A 15,754-nucleotide genomic window follows, 5' to 3' on the forward strand; every position below is an offset into this window, starting at 1 on the left:
ATCAGTTAAATATTAATATTAATAAAATAAATAATTATTATATTAAATACATAAAAAAGTATCAACACAAAAATATCCAAATATTATTTCAGTCAATCATATAAAATGTATAATAAAACTAAGGTTAGAAAAAAAAATTGTAACATTGGTATGCAGGAAACAAAGTAAAAATTACTACAGTATTATTTTTTAATAGCCATATAGATAATACATAAAAATATTAAAGTCCAACTTGTATTAATTTGAATGATATTACTATAACAGTATTATGTTGAATAATGAAAGTTTTTAATTAGTTAATACTACAAAATTTCTTAATTTAAGTTTTAAATATAAAAAGAAAACTATTATTTACCCTTGACTCACTTAATGAATAAAATCATAAATATTGAACATTATATTTATTTAACAATGCAGAGCTTAATAATTTTTTTTTAAAATTGTGTAAATTGTATTAAATACATTAATTAAATTATTTTCACTATTAGACTGTGGTAATAATTTTAATTCAGTCTATTATCGGTACAGTATACACTATATTAGAAGGCACATTAAAAAACGTTCACATATTTTCCTAATATCTAGTTCATTAATTTGATGATAAATTATTCAAAATGTAATGATAAAATACCTAATCAAATAGATGAAATTCATTGAGATAAAAATAATCCGGTTGGACTATAGTAAAACTAAACTTATGCAACAATAAAATAAAATGTAAAAAAGATAATTCTGTTACACCAAATAGTACTAAAATAAAGTAAACCATATTAATGTAAAATAATTGTACAGCCTTTAATAATTCACTTACTAATACAATTAAGTTGCATTATTTATAAAAATTAATTCGAGATATAATCATCCCTTCAGGTTTAGCCATACAGAATATTTGATAAAAATAACATCTAATTGTCTTTATTTCTTTCTCCTTTTTTTGTCTGGTTCTGAATAATTTTCTATAGAATTTTTATTAGCACACAATACAGCTAATAGTTTTCTATGGAGTTTTCTTTTTGCTAAATCTAAATCACTCAGGTTTGATTCATTTTTAGTTGAATTGGATTCTAATAATTTAATTATGTCATCAATGTTGGCTTGACCATCGGAACACTGATGACGCAAACTTCTTGATATAGCACGTCTTTGATGATCCAATTGTGGAAAAAGATCTTTAGATACTTCTAACGCACTATTAGCAGCATTCATTTCAGCTCGTTGTATACTATGACCAGTCGCCTGTGACAACCTCACACTTTTAAAGTAGACAGCTACTGTATATTTTCGACCATTAGTTGGTCCCATACATTCTATAACTTTATATACTGGTATATCTGGTTCACCACCGTCAACTGATCGTAATGTTAAACAACATTGCTGTAGTTTAGACTTTGGGTCATTCCAGTCTTGTTTCAGAATGAAATCATGTAGACGAGGGAAGAAACATACATTACAAAATGCTTGACAGAATGTAAGTCCTTTGTCAATATATAAAGCTCCTAGAAATGCTTCTAACAAATCAGCTCTATCTTTTGTTTTTAATTCGGCTTTTGGATTTGCATAAAGTGCATAACTGACCATACCTAAATCATCACATACTACAGATTGAGTGCGATTGTTTACCAAAGAACTACGAAGGAGTGATAGGTGACCTTCGTGATGTTCTGGAAAATATTTGTACAAATAGTCTGAAGCTATTAATTGTAGAACAGTATCCCCCAAAAACTCAAGTCGTTGATTTGAACCAAGTGTTAAATTTGTGAAACCAACACTTCTGTCAGTGAACGCTCTGGCTAATAATCTTATATGGGTAAATTTTATACCTATAGAGTCTTCAAAGCTTGTTAGTTTTTGAAGTAATGGTAATTTTTTAATCCATTTACGATCACCTTCAGGTTCTTGTTGCTGCAAAGGATGTCTGGGGTAGTTTACCCAAATATCGAGATATTCTGGTGAATTCCTATAAAATGTTTTACCAAACACACGGTCAGCTACATCAATACCTCCATCTAAAAATAGTGCACCCATCAAAGCTTCAAAACAATTAGCCATTGCATGTTTCAGCTCAGAATCATGACACAAGTCTGAACCATGAGCATATAGCATATAATCATCTAGCTTTAAAGTCTTTGCTAAAACAGCAAGATGTTGATTTTGAACAATAGCTGCTCGAAATGTGGCTAATCCTCCTTCTTCAATGTCTGGAAACATATTAAACAAATGAATAGAAGACACAAATTCAACGACAGCATCCCCCAAAAATTCTAGACGCTCATTATGCATAATATTTGATTCCATTTCTGATTTCTTACCAAAACGTGACATTATATTAATTAATGTATTTATACCTCTTTTTCTTGTGTTCATGTAATGAATACGCCTATCACCATACTCAGGTTGTCTTATACCACAGTTGGTGAGAGTATTTCTTGCATGATCAGGATTAGTACCGAAATTTTCTCTATAGGAAGGATGAGTTAATGCAAGCTGAAGTAAATATTTGTTCTTAAATTTATATTCTATAGTATCTTCTAGGTATTCTAAAGATTTATGGAATCTAAAATGGCACACAAGTACAGGTAAAAGCATGGCGTGCTGAACAATATCACACATGAGTCCAGTTTTATAAAATCCTTTACTAGAAACTGCTGCAGTCACTCCACGTTTCATTTTATTATGGGATCTCATTTCTTGTAAAGCTCTTTCTTTGATTTCCAGTTTTCTTTTATCTTCAAATGATGGTTTAGGCATATTTGCTAGAAGATGTCTGAATTTCACATAATCACGCCAGCCCTTTTGATATTCTGGATTACCAGCATAACTAAGTTGAGGTGGTCTAATACCGAAATGTACTAAAACTGGATAGCCATTGTTTACATTTTTATCAGAAGTTTCATTTACAGTATCTCTATCTAGCTGATCAACACGTATTGAATATGGTTTAGTTCCAGGGTTTGTAACTATCATACCTTTATATTCATCTACTATATTTTGCCATTCATTCATAGGCATATTTTTTAAAGCAGGCAAAGAGCTTGGTTCAAAAAGTAATTTGTTGCTCTTTAAAAGATACTTAAGAACTTCATTCATAGCAAGCACTTCTTTGCCATTACCAGACAAATCTTTTACAAATCGAGGCATGAAATGAAATTGAGGACATCCATTTTTATTGCCTACACCGTGCAAGTCTAAATCAACCAATTCCAAAATGTCTTTAAACAAATAATCATAAAATAATTGCAACTCCTTCACTATAAAGTTATCTGGAACCTTTTCTTCAACGTATAATATTGCATAATTAGTGTTGAAACGAATAACTTTACAAGTAGGTAAAATTGGAATTGGATAGTGTGATAGTAATGAGAATCCTTCAAAAATATATTTACTTTCGTTATGTTCAATAATTGTAGGACACTTAAGTAAAAAATTTGTTGGAGGAGTAATAGTAATTCGATAATGAAATAATTTGTCGCTATTATTTGAATTTGGTAAACAAGGTTCAAAGGGACCTTCTCCAACATAAATATTATGTCGTATACCAGATCTCTGCGATTTAACACTACATTTACACATAGGACCATCATTCATTTCTCCAACCTCATTATACCATAATTCCGAGTGCAGTCTATCTGGATGAGAACATTTTCTATTCAGCTCAATAAGCGTAGAATTTTCTTTTTCGTTATCTTCATCCTCATCAGATGAGCTAGAACAATTACCTGAACATACATGTTTACGAACATTAACATTAACTTTACGAGGTTTACAAACTACTGGTTTCTTTTCATTCATATTAATAACACGTTTTCCTAAAGTGTTTTCAAATTCATCACATATATCTAGTGCAATCTTATTTCCAAATGTAACTTCTGAATCGCCATCAGGTTTCTTATAATACACATCTGTTGGTGCTGATCTGCTCCACTTTTTTTTTTCATAGTCAATTATTTGTTGAATAGACATATTTGATAATTTTTTTATTTCAGACATTTCACTAGACATTTCTTCATTTGTTTTCATATTTTTAAAATGTCTATCCTTACAAATATTACGAGATTTCGGAGATGAAGAACGGTGAGAATGTTTTGATACACTTTGGGTATGGCTTGATGTTGATGAATGTTTTCTACTAGTACTTTTTGCACCATTATTCAAAAATTTAGATGTTAAATCAAACCATTCATCCTTTTTTTTTGATTCTTTTTCATCATTACATGTTTGATTAGATGGATATTGTTCATTATTTACTGGTGGTTTATAGGAATCTGATTGGTTGACATGTAAAGGCATATTAGGTGTATATGGTAAACTATTTGATGAAGATTGTATATATTCATTAGTAAATGTTTTTTTTGTCACGCCAGGTAATGATTCATTAACAAAATATCCAGATATCTGTGGTTGTTGAGGTTGAGGCATATTATTATATGAATACAATGTTGCAGGGACATAATTAACATTGCTATAACTTGTAGTTAAGGAGCTTGTTGATGGAACCAAAGATTCATTGATATACGACACATTTGTGGACATCGGAACATTTGTAGGCATCTGTACAATTGTAGGCATTGGCACAATTGTAGGCATTGGGACATTTGTAGGCATCGGCAAATTTGTAGGCATCACATTGTATCCCATATTATAATGTTCATTAATATTGTTATAAGCAAATGAAGTAGTTACATGTGAGGTATTATAGTAATTGGTTGTATTAATGTTCTTTACTTGTTGCATATCATATCCATTATTATTATAGAGACTTTGAGTATAAGTCATTGATTGATTTGGCTGGTAATTAAATGAATGCTGATAAGAACCCTCCATTGTTATAAAATGATTATATGATGATGGTGTATTCCTATGTAAAGTATACTAATAATTTACCGTAGTCCTTCATAATAATTGAGCCTGAAAAAAAGTTTCATAATAATAAATTAAAATTATTTGTATAGGTATAGGTATAGGTATTCAAATTAGTTTTGAAATTTTTCATTCAATTCTGATATTTATTTATTTCACATTAAATATTCCATAACTTATGACTTATCATTATTAATTATTGCAATTATAAAAAAAATATTTTTGATAATTTATGTCAAATTTTTAAAATTTAGGTAGGTACTTGGTAGTTCATAATTTTTAACAAAAATTAACAAAATAAATTATAGTTAATTTTATTCATAAATATGAGATAAAAATTAGTGAAATAATACACTCATTTCATGACATATGGAACCTATATAACGTGGTCATCTATTTATGTCTATTTATTTATTTAAAATTTTAAATTAAAGACTTAGACATATTTTAGTTACCAAAAATTCTAAAAATTATTCTAAATAGTTTTTCTATTCACTATAAAAGTGTGATACTATTATAAACTTCTAATTTTCAAGTGGAAACCTTCATTTTGAATTTTAAATTTACTTGAAATCATTATACAGTCAAGTCGAGATAACTCAATGTTGAAGAGGAATAAAAATGTACATAAAGATATATGTTATTCAAGATACTTAACTTATTGAGTATGTATTGGAGTTACTAGAAGAATAAAATATATTTGAGTTGTTAATTTTTTTGAGTTATTGCCACTCGACTGTAAAATGACTTTGCAACTCTTTCTAAAACATATCATAAACATCAAATGTGCCCGATTTCTAATTGATCAAATCAAAGTGATCCTTTGGTTAAAAGAACCAACTGTTTAAAACATTAAAGTAAGACTACCGTCATCAACCATAATTTAAAATTAAAATAATAGAAAACTATTGAAGAATAGAAAATTGTAGCCTTTAAAATGTTAATTGGATTCATATAAAATTCTATAACTGTTATCAAAAAATTAATTGAGTGATCATTGTTTTTTTTTTTTAACTATACCTAAAAACAAAAACGATTTAATTTAAAATCAAACCCGTCTCATAATAATGTTATTTAAAATTGTTTTGAACACAGAAAATGTGTAACTAACAAAATTAAATAATGGGTAGAGAAGGTAACTTTTTATACTATGTAAACATAATTCAAGTGACATAGAAAAATTTTTATACTACAGCCTATAAAGATAGTATGAGCGTAATCAATGTGGGTAATATGAGCCATAAATAAATAAAAATAAAAATGTTTATTAGTATTCAACCTTCTGACATCATCCTACTATCAAATATATAAACTTTTTACAAAAAAACAGTATTTCTAATTAAATAATGCATTAAACACTTTGAATGTTTTTTTCTTATATGCAGATGGAATATTTTACAAAAAAAAATGTATTTTCAATAAAGTTAATTGCTAATGAAATAAAGCAAGGTATAGTGTAATTATATTTTAATGCAGTAGTCAAAGGATTAGATAACATAAACTTTAGATGATGATAACAGTGATAACACAACATAATATGTTCACTAACATTCATCTGAGTAAATAAATAATATTGAACTACCTAACTAATAATTATAAACAACTATTTAATTCTAGTATGACTTTTTTTAATACTTAAATGTTCATTAATATATAGTACATTAATATTACAGTCCGTATCAGCTATAACGACAGTCAGTGAATTTAAAATATATGTCATCATAACCAAATTTGATTTTTTATTTATTATGTAATACATTATACATTTGTATTCTATTTGTACAATGGATTTTTGAACTACACAAGTATATTATTATAATTTTAATTTGATTTTTCAAATACATGTATATTTAATAACAGCATATTATACATATTATTTTATTATAACTTAGAATTCCAAATTCAGTCCCAATATTAATGTTTTTTTCATTATTTTCCAAACAAAAAATTATATGCGCTTTTTCTTTGACAGAAAAATGATTTCTCTTATTAATTTTAACATTTTAATGGAACATGTGCAACGGCACTAACATAACTAAAATATCAAAACTGATATTTGTAGATTTGTGGTAATGTCTCATAATATGTATACTATATGAATTAAAATTGTTGATAGCTTGGATGCTATTTTAAAAACACATGAAAGCATATTACACAATGGCTGTGGGAAAGTACCCTATTTATGTAGGTAATTACACCGATAATATTTGACGATAATTTGTGAAAATGATAATATACAGCCGTTACGTAAGATTAAAATTTGTGATGCGGCCCGATTTTCAAGTCTTATAAGTCGATATTGTTGTTACGTCCAATTTCGTTATAGCCAGGTATTTTGTAAATATAAATAAATGGAATTTTGTCAGGTCCTTGAAATTAATGTCATTATACCCCATTTGTAGTTATGACCGGCGTCATTATAGATAGTACCGACTGCATATAGTTTCATTTATTAAGTAATTGAATAATATAATATTTGTAAATCATTTCCACAATTTTGCCTGTATTTAAAAATTAAATATTCATCATAATATATATTTCAGTACTTAACTTAACTTCACACAAAATTGTTATAAATGACTTGCAAATAATATGTTACAAAATGTCACTATACTGAAGTAATAGATCTAATTAAAAATTGTTAGCTCTGATCAGTGCTAAGTGACTAAGGCAGATATTGTAATGAGATAATATGAAGCTGACAGTATTGAAAATTATAACATATTTTGATTATTAATTGTTCGATGGTTCACATTGCCACAGACATTTTATAGTTTTGGATACTGTACTCAACAAAATAGAACAAAAAACCATAAGTATCATTTAAAATGTATAACAATTATATAACACATTAACTAATTACAATGAATAAAAAGTAGAATAAATAAAATTGTACAATAGAGAATTTAAAAAAATTATATACTATATATTTAGAAGTAAATAATATCGGATGCATAGAAATAAGGTTATAGCAAATAACATATAAATTTAATTGAATATAGAAGTGTTTTTAGAAAATATGATTACACTATTAAAATTTTGTTTGAGAAGTATATATTTTATAAAATTATAAAATATAAAACATGTTTGCAAATAATTAATTTTTAATGTTATTTTTGAACAGTTAGGTACTCAATTTTTTTTCCAATTGAACAAATTAAATTATTTTAAGATTTTCTTACAATTTTCAATTGCGTTTAATTTTTACTTATATAATAAAAATTATAAAAAAAACTTATACACATTATAACTAAGTTTTTTTCTTAAAAACTTAAGCTAATTTTAAAATAACTGTTAAAATTAGTTAGAGCATAAGCAGAAAACTATTATTGCTAAGTAGTGACTTATCAAAAAACTATTAAATATATTAGGTATATACTAAGTTATAAATTAATAAAATTAATAAAAAAATAAAAATGAAATAAATTTAACACATTTTGGACACATTGTAAAGTATAAAATGTATTAGAAATTGTTCCTATTTATCCAATTAAGTGTATGAGAAAACATGCAAAAATGTTTACCAAATATAAACAAAATCCAATTAAACTGTTTTTAAAATAATAGAATTATTTTATTTCTGATCCATTCATCTTATTTTGTGATAAATGAATAAGCAGAGTTACAACAATTTGATTTAAAAGAAAGTTAAATTTATTAAATTTAAGTATTTTTATTTGTAATAAAATGTATTATTATAATAATTGATAAGGTAAATTGAGATTTTTTAATTAATTTGATATTGACAATAATGTTTCTAGAAATGATGATATTAAAGTTAATCAAAAGTCATCTTTATTTTTCCCTAAATAATAATCTAGGTACAAAATTAATATTATAGTTTGATTATTTTTACTATTACATGTATTCTAGTTGGTTGGAAAAATAATAGGCATTGATAATTAATGTATACTTATAATAATGTACATTTAAAAGATCTATGACAATGCCAAACATATTAATTAAATCTTGATAAAAATATGAAGTACTTCATACCAACTGTAAATATTCCAAATAATTACAAACAAATTATAGAATTTCTTGTTTGATCAAAATTACTTGTAAAATAATTTCAAACAAATTACATTTTAACATTTCCACAATGGACCGAATAACCATTTTTTTAAAATATATATTGTATTCAAGACCTGAACCACAAATTTAGTGGCAACACAAGCTATTTTAACACAAGGAGCAAAGATTTTAGTTAACCCACCCACCCAGTACTTTATCAAACATATGAAAAAATGTAGGTCTACATATTATATTAAATGACAAAAACATTAAACACTTTAACGTTAAATTTAATTATATTTTTTATTTACTAATCATTTATTTAATAACAATGAATTTTTTAAATGTTTGGAGTAAACACATATTCATTTATATTGTCTTTTGGATATTCAGATTACCTTGTTGCTTATTATTAATGTATTAATTTTAGTGATTGATTACTTATAGTAAGTATGCATGTGCTAAATATTAATACCCACCCACAATTTGGAGGAGTGGCTGCTTAACCACTACTAATTACAATCATAACAAAATTAAAATTGTTTTAGAATGATGAGTTTTATGAATTTTTTATTAGTTCAGATCAGATTAAACATAAATAGTATATAACTCTAGAAATAAATGTATCAATAAAATGTATAGATATTTCATACAGATTAAATATGGTCCAAATCTATGTCGTACAAATTTTAATCAAAATTAACATTTTTTTGAATCTAGGTATAGTATATAGTATAATATAATACCTAATCTTAATTAAAACTTATCATATTAAGAGTTGACGAATATACACTGTACTTCATGAAGACTTACTAATTTAAAACGGTGGAGTATTGGAATATACATTACCCTATACACCAGTTTAAATTGATAAATCCTCATGGATTCATGATTCATGTGAATCATTGTTTGTGAAAATACTTACACTCGCCATCTTCTTCCGATATTCATGAACTCTGTGCATTAGAACCGTAATAAAACGCATACCGTAGGCGGTAGGCAGCTGATAATTCCCAATGACAAAAACTTACTATCGAACAATATTAATAATGAAATCAAATGTCGAGAAATGACTGTAGAAGTGGTACTTGTTAAACAGGAGTTCGTAAATCGCTTAATCGACACACCGAATTGTGATATCAGTTGTCGAGTTACCTAGAGGCGGCTAGGTGCACTCGAATATTCGATAGTAGCAATTAATATAAAGATAATTAATTCAGAAATGTACAAATTATTCATAGAACCGCACACAAGGATGTATCATCCATCGTACATTTTCACATTGATATTTGATAGCATGTCGTGGTATCTCAAATGAAAACAAAAAATAAAAATGTGTTTTCGAATCGTTACGATCCGGGCTGATCTCGCTTCTAACATACGACTTTACAGTGTTGTTCGGCACACCAGGGCATTATTATTGTACTCGAGTTGTCCTAACGCATATATATATAGTTATATTGTAGTGAATTAGTTGTAGTGACTGCGGCCTTAGGTTACTGATTAGTTAGATTATTCCAGAACTATAAAGATTTTTAATACTTTATACTTTTCTTATTAGGTTTGAGGAATATTCTGATTAATATTTCTATTATTCAATTATCACGTTTTGGTGGTAATTTGATTCTGTTTTCTAAAGGACAATTTTAATATCCGATCATTCCTTTACCTACTCTCTGTACCATCGCAGAATATTCATGTTATTGTTATTATGTAATATTATAATACGAGGTTTAAAAACAATTTAATAATAAACCTTAATATATCTATAATATGATAAAATAAACTATAATACTAATTAGTTTTACTAACAATTTCTAAATTAATTTCTTTCTTAATTGTTTAAATTATGTATAATTCACAACTATATACATACATTTTCCGTTTATATTCTCATTTGTCTCGTTTTCTTTAAATCTTTTAAAGGATCTTTGCCGTCTTCTTTGAGATCTAAATTAATTTTTTAAATGATGCAATAATGAATTAACAATGATTTTTTTGTTCGTTCATCGTTTGATTTTTGTATTCCAAAAGTTTCATATAGCTTACATTAATTATAGTAATTTGTGTGATATTCTGTAAATCACAGTCACTAATAAAATATTATTACAAGCTCATATACACCGACACCTTCCAACTTCATTACACTTTTAAGGCCCTTTTAATTTTGTTTAGTAGTTTACAATACAATTATGAGTTACAAAATCTTACGACAGACATATTATAGGTAGGTATAGGTACTATAGAACTGGGTACGGTTTTTAACATTAACATTATTTTCTTCGGCCACACTTTGCTGTCTAAAAAAATAAATTGCAAAATATAGATTATAGTGTTGAGTATTGGTACACGCGTAATTGAAAATTATTTTTAAATCTTAAACAAAATCGTGATGTTTCAGGAAAATACAATAAAATGTATTATGTATTTGTACTATACTATTATGCAAGTTTTTAGAAAATAAATTGATATTATAGATATGATCATTGGTGGACTAGGCCAATTTTACTATACTGTGCAATTGCACGGTGAGCCAGTCGCCGGTGTCATATTATATTATTATGTCCCCGAGTTAATACAAAGTAATCCACCTGGTGTATCGTATATAATATTATTTTTGTTGACTTTTTAAGGGCATTTTCTATTGAGAACATCTTGCTAGTGTCTAGTGGACCAAATTATCTATTCCGTTAAACTCAGTCTTAAATACTTATATGTCTAGGGCCCGGACTTTAATTCAAAATACATTATATTTTAGGAAGCCCCTGGCAATGCTTTTCAAATAAAAAAGCCGTTTCATGCATCAGAGAATTGTAAAACTTTTTATTTCACATTTTTTTTCAATTTCCATTTCGTTTTTTGAGAGTTTATTATAATTCTTAGTTAATTTCGTTAACTTTTAGTGCATATAATACATTATATACATTTGTAGATTAAACTTAATTGGTGATTCAAACAAATTTGTTCCGACCATTCACCATATTATGTCGTCTTGTCGATCGTAGGTACTATTTAGGATTTCAATACGTCGTAAGATTTTATGCTTCCGGTACTCAAACCAGTAACAACTAATTGGTCAGTTGGTGTTTCATGGTAATCTGCAGTAATCAGTAATCCCATTTGTTTCCTACAGTTTGTATTTTTTTTACTCAAGAATTGTTAAACATTTTTTTTTAATAGTTTTGAGGGCATTTAAATTTTAAATCTGAGCTCTACATATAACTTATAAATACGTCATTCAAAATTTGATTTTAATACATCGAAATCGAAGTACTTAATAATTGTATGTTCGTTCTTCAATTGATACTTTTCTAGAATTTTGATCGAGATCGGCCGACGCAGTGTTTTTCTTATTATTATTTATTATTGGTTTATTTGCTAATCATATTTTCGAATAATTTGCCTCCAGTCCACCCTACATAGCACTCGAATAATTTGATAAGACCAAAGTCACCGTTGTAGAAAGTTCAGCCGAAAGTTGATTTTTCTTATGACAAATACAATAGGAAGGTAAATTAATATTTAAAGAATTTTTTCAGTATTTGTAGGTGTTTTAGCCTTGAGAATAATTAGAAATGTCATGTACTCTTATACTGTCAAAAACGCCGGCGTCTCTGTATTATACGATTATTGTTTCGGACTTAGGAGAATAGAAACTCATTATTATTACTTATTAGACGTGTTATTTTGATAAGAAATGTACTTTAATGAACGAGAAATGTGATGATGGGAAAACATAAATATTCCTTGCCCCACAAATCTTTAAATTCGACACTGGCCAGTTGGTTAACATCTTTTTTTGTGGCCGATGGCCACTTGTCCCTTCAATAACGCAGTCTAATAAGGCGTTAGCGATGGACGCACGGGAGACTGTGTATGGTTGGCCCAAAGTGTAGCCGTGTTTCGCCGGTGTCTGCACTGCGTCATTTTGTCGTCGCAGAGGGGGCTGTCGACGCGAGAGGGGGAAACTGCCCCCTCCACTTCACCCCGCGACCGCTTCCCGGCGATCGGCCACCACCGGTCGCGCCGTGTTGGCCAACGGCAGCTGGTAACGGGGAGTGGGGAGTAGGGACAGCGCCGCCGCCGCCGCCGCCGCCGCCGAGGGTTTTTCGGTTTTGTGTTTTTTGCACCGTGGTTACGGATAGTATGATACGATCTGACATCTGACGCTTTCCGCGTACACGGGCACCATGTCGTACGGCAATGTTGTTCTCGCAGTGCCGTTCGCATGTTCATGATCCGTGAAAGTTCGTCGTGTTATGTTTTCAATCCGATGGGCTTATAAAATCGAAGAAATCACAAAATGGCGACAAGCGACGACGAACCAATGCACTTATACGAGGTGTTCCAGAACTGCTTCAACAAGATCGCGAATAAACAACCAGGTTGGTGTCGTCACTTTGTTGCCGCAGGGCCGGAGGTGTACAGATGCACGGACCCGCTGGACGTGTCCCGGGCCATTTTTTATATTTAATTATTTATTTTTTTTTTTATCACCATTACATCGCCCCCCGACTGTCCGTCCACCGACGCGTTTTTGCACGTCCCCGCGTCATCGTCCTCTCGATGGGTCCAGAAATTATTCGCGTACGCAACGCATTTTGCGGCATCACGACCAAGCTCGCTCCGCGGCACGTCCAGCCCCGAAATACTTTAACCCGTTCATATGTAATTTACTAGGCCCGTGAACGCGGATTAAGCGACAAATGTTGTGATGCGATCTGTTAAAATGCGTATTCACATGTTGGTTTTCATTACAACACGTTTGATTGCTCCTATTTAATATTGTACCCACTCGTATTGTCATTATTTTTTATTCCCGTGATTATCTCTTTGAACGATTTTGATGGCGAAAACGAATTGCCAATATTAAGTTGTTTAGCACATCTAGGTTTCCTACCTCTATATTACTTATGCTCAACACAATACTGTGATTAAACAATCTTCATTTCCAGTATCGAGCAAATACTTTTTGTGCTTGAAGGCCATATTTTTCAACTATGAAATCTGTTCACAAACCTTTGCCTACCATATCATTTATATTCATACCCATTGCTAAATAATATTTTGTTTGTATCTACCTAACCATATTTATTATTGGTTGTGACTTGTAGCTACATTTGTGTTACTTGTCTATACAACTTCCTAATATTAATCAATTTGAGTTATTTATATTTAATTGCCCTGTAAGTAGTTAAGTACATAATATTATTAAAATGTTTAGAAAATAATTGATTAACAACATCATTAGGTGTTTAAAATTTTTGTTATGTACCTACTATTTTTATTGTTTAACTGTACCTATTTATTTTAAATTATGTTGTATTGTTATAGAGGTTACAAAATACACATCAGCCTTTAGGTTTTGTGTTTCAAAATAAACTTTATTTTACTGCAGTGTTATTTTAATTTTATGCACTGTACAATACCTATTGGTATGGTTATTTTTTAAACATTTTTTTCCAAAATTGTTTTTTAAAAATATTTCATACATTTTACAAAAATCACTTAAATTCAATTTTAATTTGAGATTTATTTAATTTATTGAAATTTGTTTATCTGTAATCAAAAAACCTATGAAGTTTGGTTGAGTAAACTTAGCCTTAAATATTTTGAATGGAACTTATGATACCCGGTTTAAAGAGAACAGTATCTAATTAGGTACCTTATTAAATTATTAATTCTTTAGATAAATATACATCCAATGTAATGGGTTGGATTATATAGATTGACCAATGTTTAAATCCCAATGCAGTTGTTACTACACAATCTTTAATATCTTACTATTTATTATCATAATCAATTTTAAACTGAATTATTGGTTGATTGACCTATTATCAAGTTTAAATATGAAAAACATTATTTTAATGATTTAATTGTATGTTTTTTCATTAGAATGTAGTTAATTATAATTGCTTATTAATAATACCTTGTGTTTTTATTTCTGTTTCAGAAAAATCTGGATTTCAGCCTCCATATAATATAGAAAATGGAATGGTATGTTGATCTGTGTTACCTTGTATATCATAATTTTCATATTTAAGTAATAAATCTTAAGTTTTTCCATTAGTTATAATTACAAATTGATATGATTTGTGAGTTACCTCTAATTTATTTCAAATCTTAGATACTAAATAATATTTTCTTTAATCTTTTGTTTGGGGTACTTCAATACTTAATTTAAAATGACAAATAAATAAGATACAAAAATATCTGAAGATATAACAATTTTTTTTACTAAATATTGTTTTAGGCATATGGTAATAATTTTGCATCTGGCCCCGAAACTTTCAGCCCAGATTCTCCATATTTTCCATTTGGTAATACTCCACGTAAGCCTCTTCCAACAACTACTGCTGGTACTGCAGTTAAAAGAAAAAGAGAGGTAATAAATTGTTACATAAAATGTTAATATTTTTTTTACACACTAGGTATTTTTAATTATAGGTATATTGAATATACCATTATTCCATATACATTTTTATTTCTACATCTTACTATCATTCCTAACTATTAATAGAAGCTATTAATCTGCTCATATACTATTTAAATTTTATATTTTTTTGCATGAATATATGATATATTTTGTTTATCTCATTTATCGGCATAACTTTTATTTATAGGTTTTAATTTTCTATGTCCATTTACTTTGTTTAGTCTAATAGTTTCAACATTTGTGTAAAATAAGAATGCATTTTTATTTTCATTTTATGCAACCTTTTATTTTTAGTCAATAGTATTGTTAGATATGTGCTCATATTTTGTTTTTTTTTTAATCAAACTACACAATATACATAGTAATAGTAGTACCTAATTGTAAAATTTCTAAAATTATTTTTGTTGATAGTCAAACAAAAACCTAATTCATTGTATTTAAGAATAG

The 15,754-nt window shown here is 28.2% G+C and overlaps 2 protein-coding genes across 3 annotated transcripts in view; one reads left to right on the top strand and one right to left on the bottom strand.

The window, feature by feature from the left end:
• Positions 1 to 881: 881 nt before the first annotated feature.
• LOC111039405 (ribonuclease 3) lies at positions 882 to 10,192 on the bottom strand. The gene is made up of 2 exons (XM_022322926.1): positions 9,797 to 10,192; positions 882 to 4,905 (listed from the first exon to the last, which is right to left on the bottom strand). Exon 2 carries the CDS (start codon positions 4,819 to 4,821, stop codon positions 916 to 918), a length of 3,906 nt encoding a protein of 1,301 aa, XP_022178618.1. The 5' UTR covers positions 4,822 to 4,905; positions 9,797 to 10,192; the 3' UTR covers positions 882 to 915.
• Positions 10,193 to 12,964: 2,772 nt separating this feature from the next.
• The window catches only part of LOC111039264 (transcription factor 12), a 30,546-nt gene continuing 27,756 nt past the window's right edge, over positions 12,965 to 15,754 (top strand). Inside the window, exons 1-3 of one of the 2 annotated variants that reach the window (XM_022322731.1) lie at positions 12,965 to 13,256; positions 14,825 to 14,868; positions 15,125 to 15,256. In XM_022322731.1, coding sequence (XP_022178423.1) covers positions 13,175 to 13,256; positions 14,825 to 14,868; positions 15,125 to 15,256 — 258 coding nt within the window. In that variant the 5' untranslated portion in view covers positions 12,965 to 13,174. The remainder of the gene's footprint in view (positions 13,257 to 14,824; positions 14,869 to 15,124; positions 15,257 to 15,754) is intronic. The other variant, XM_022322747.1, reaches the window with a different exon arrangement.

The sequence above is a fragment of the Myzus persicae genome, unplaced genomic scaffold (genome assembly GCF_001856785.1).
Source record: "Myzus persicae strain clone G006 unplaced genomic scaffold, MPER_G0061.0, whole genome shotgun sequence".
Classification (NCBI taxonomy): domain Eukaryota; kingdom Metazoa; phylum Arthropoda; class Insecta; order Hemiptera; family Aphididae; genus Myzus; species Myzus persicae.

What these genes read in the sequence shown, in the direction of transcription:
- LOC111039405 (XM_022322926.1), bottom strand. Translation starts at nt 4,821, where the DNA reads ATGGAGGGTTCTTATCAGCATTCATTTAATTACCAGCCAAATCAATCA.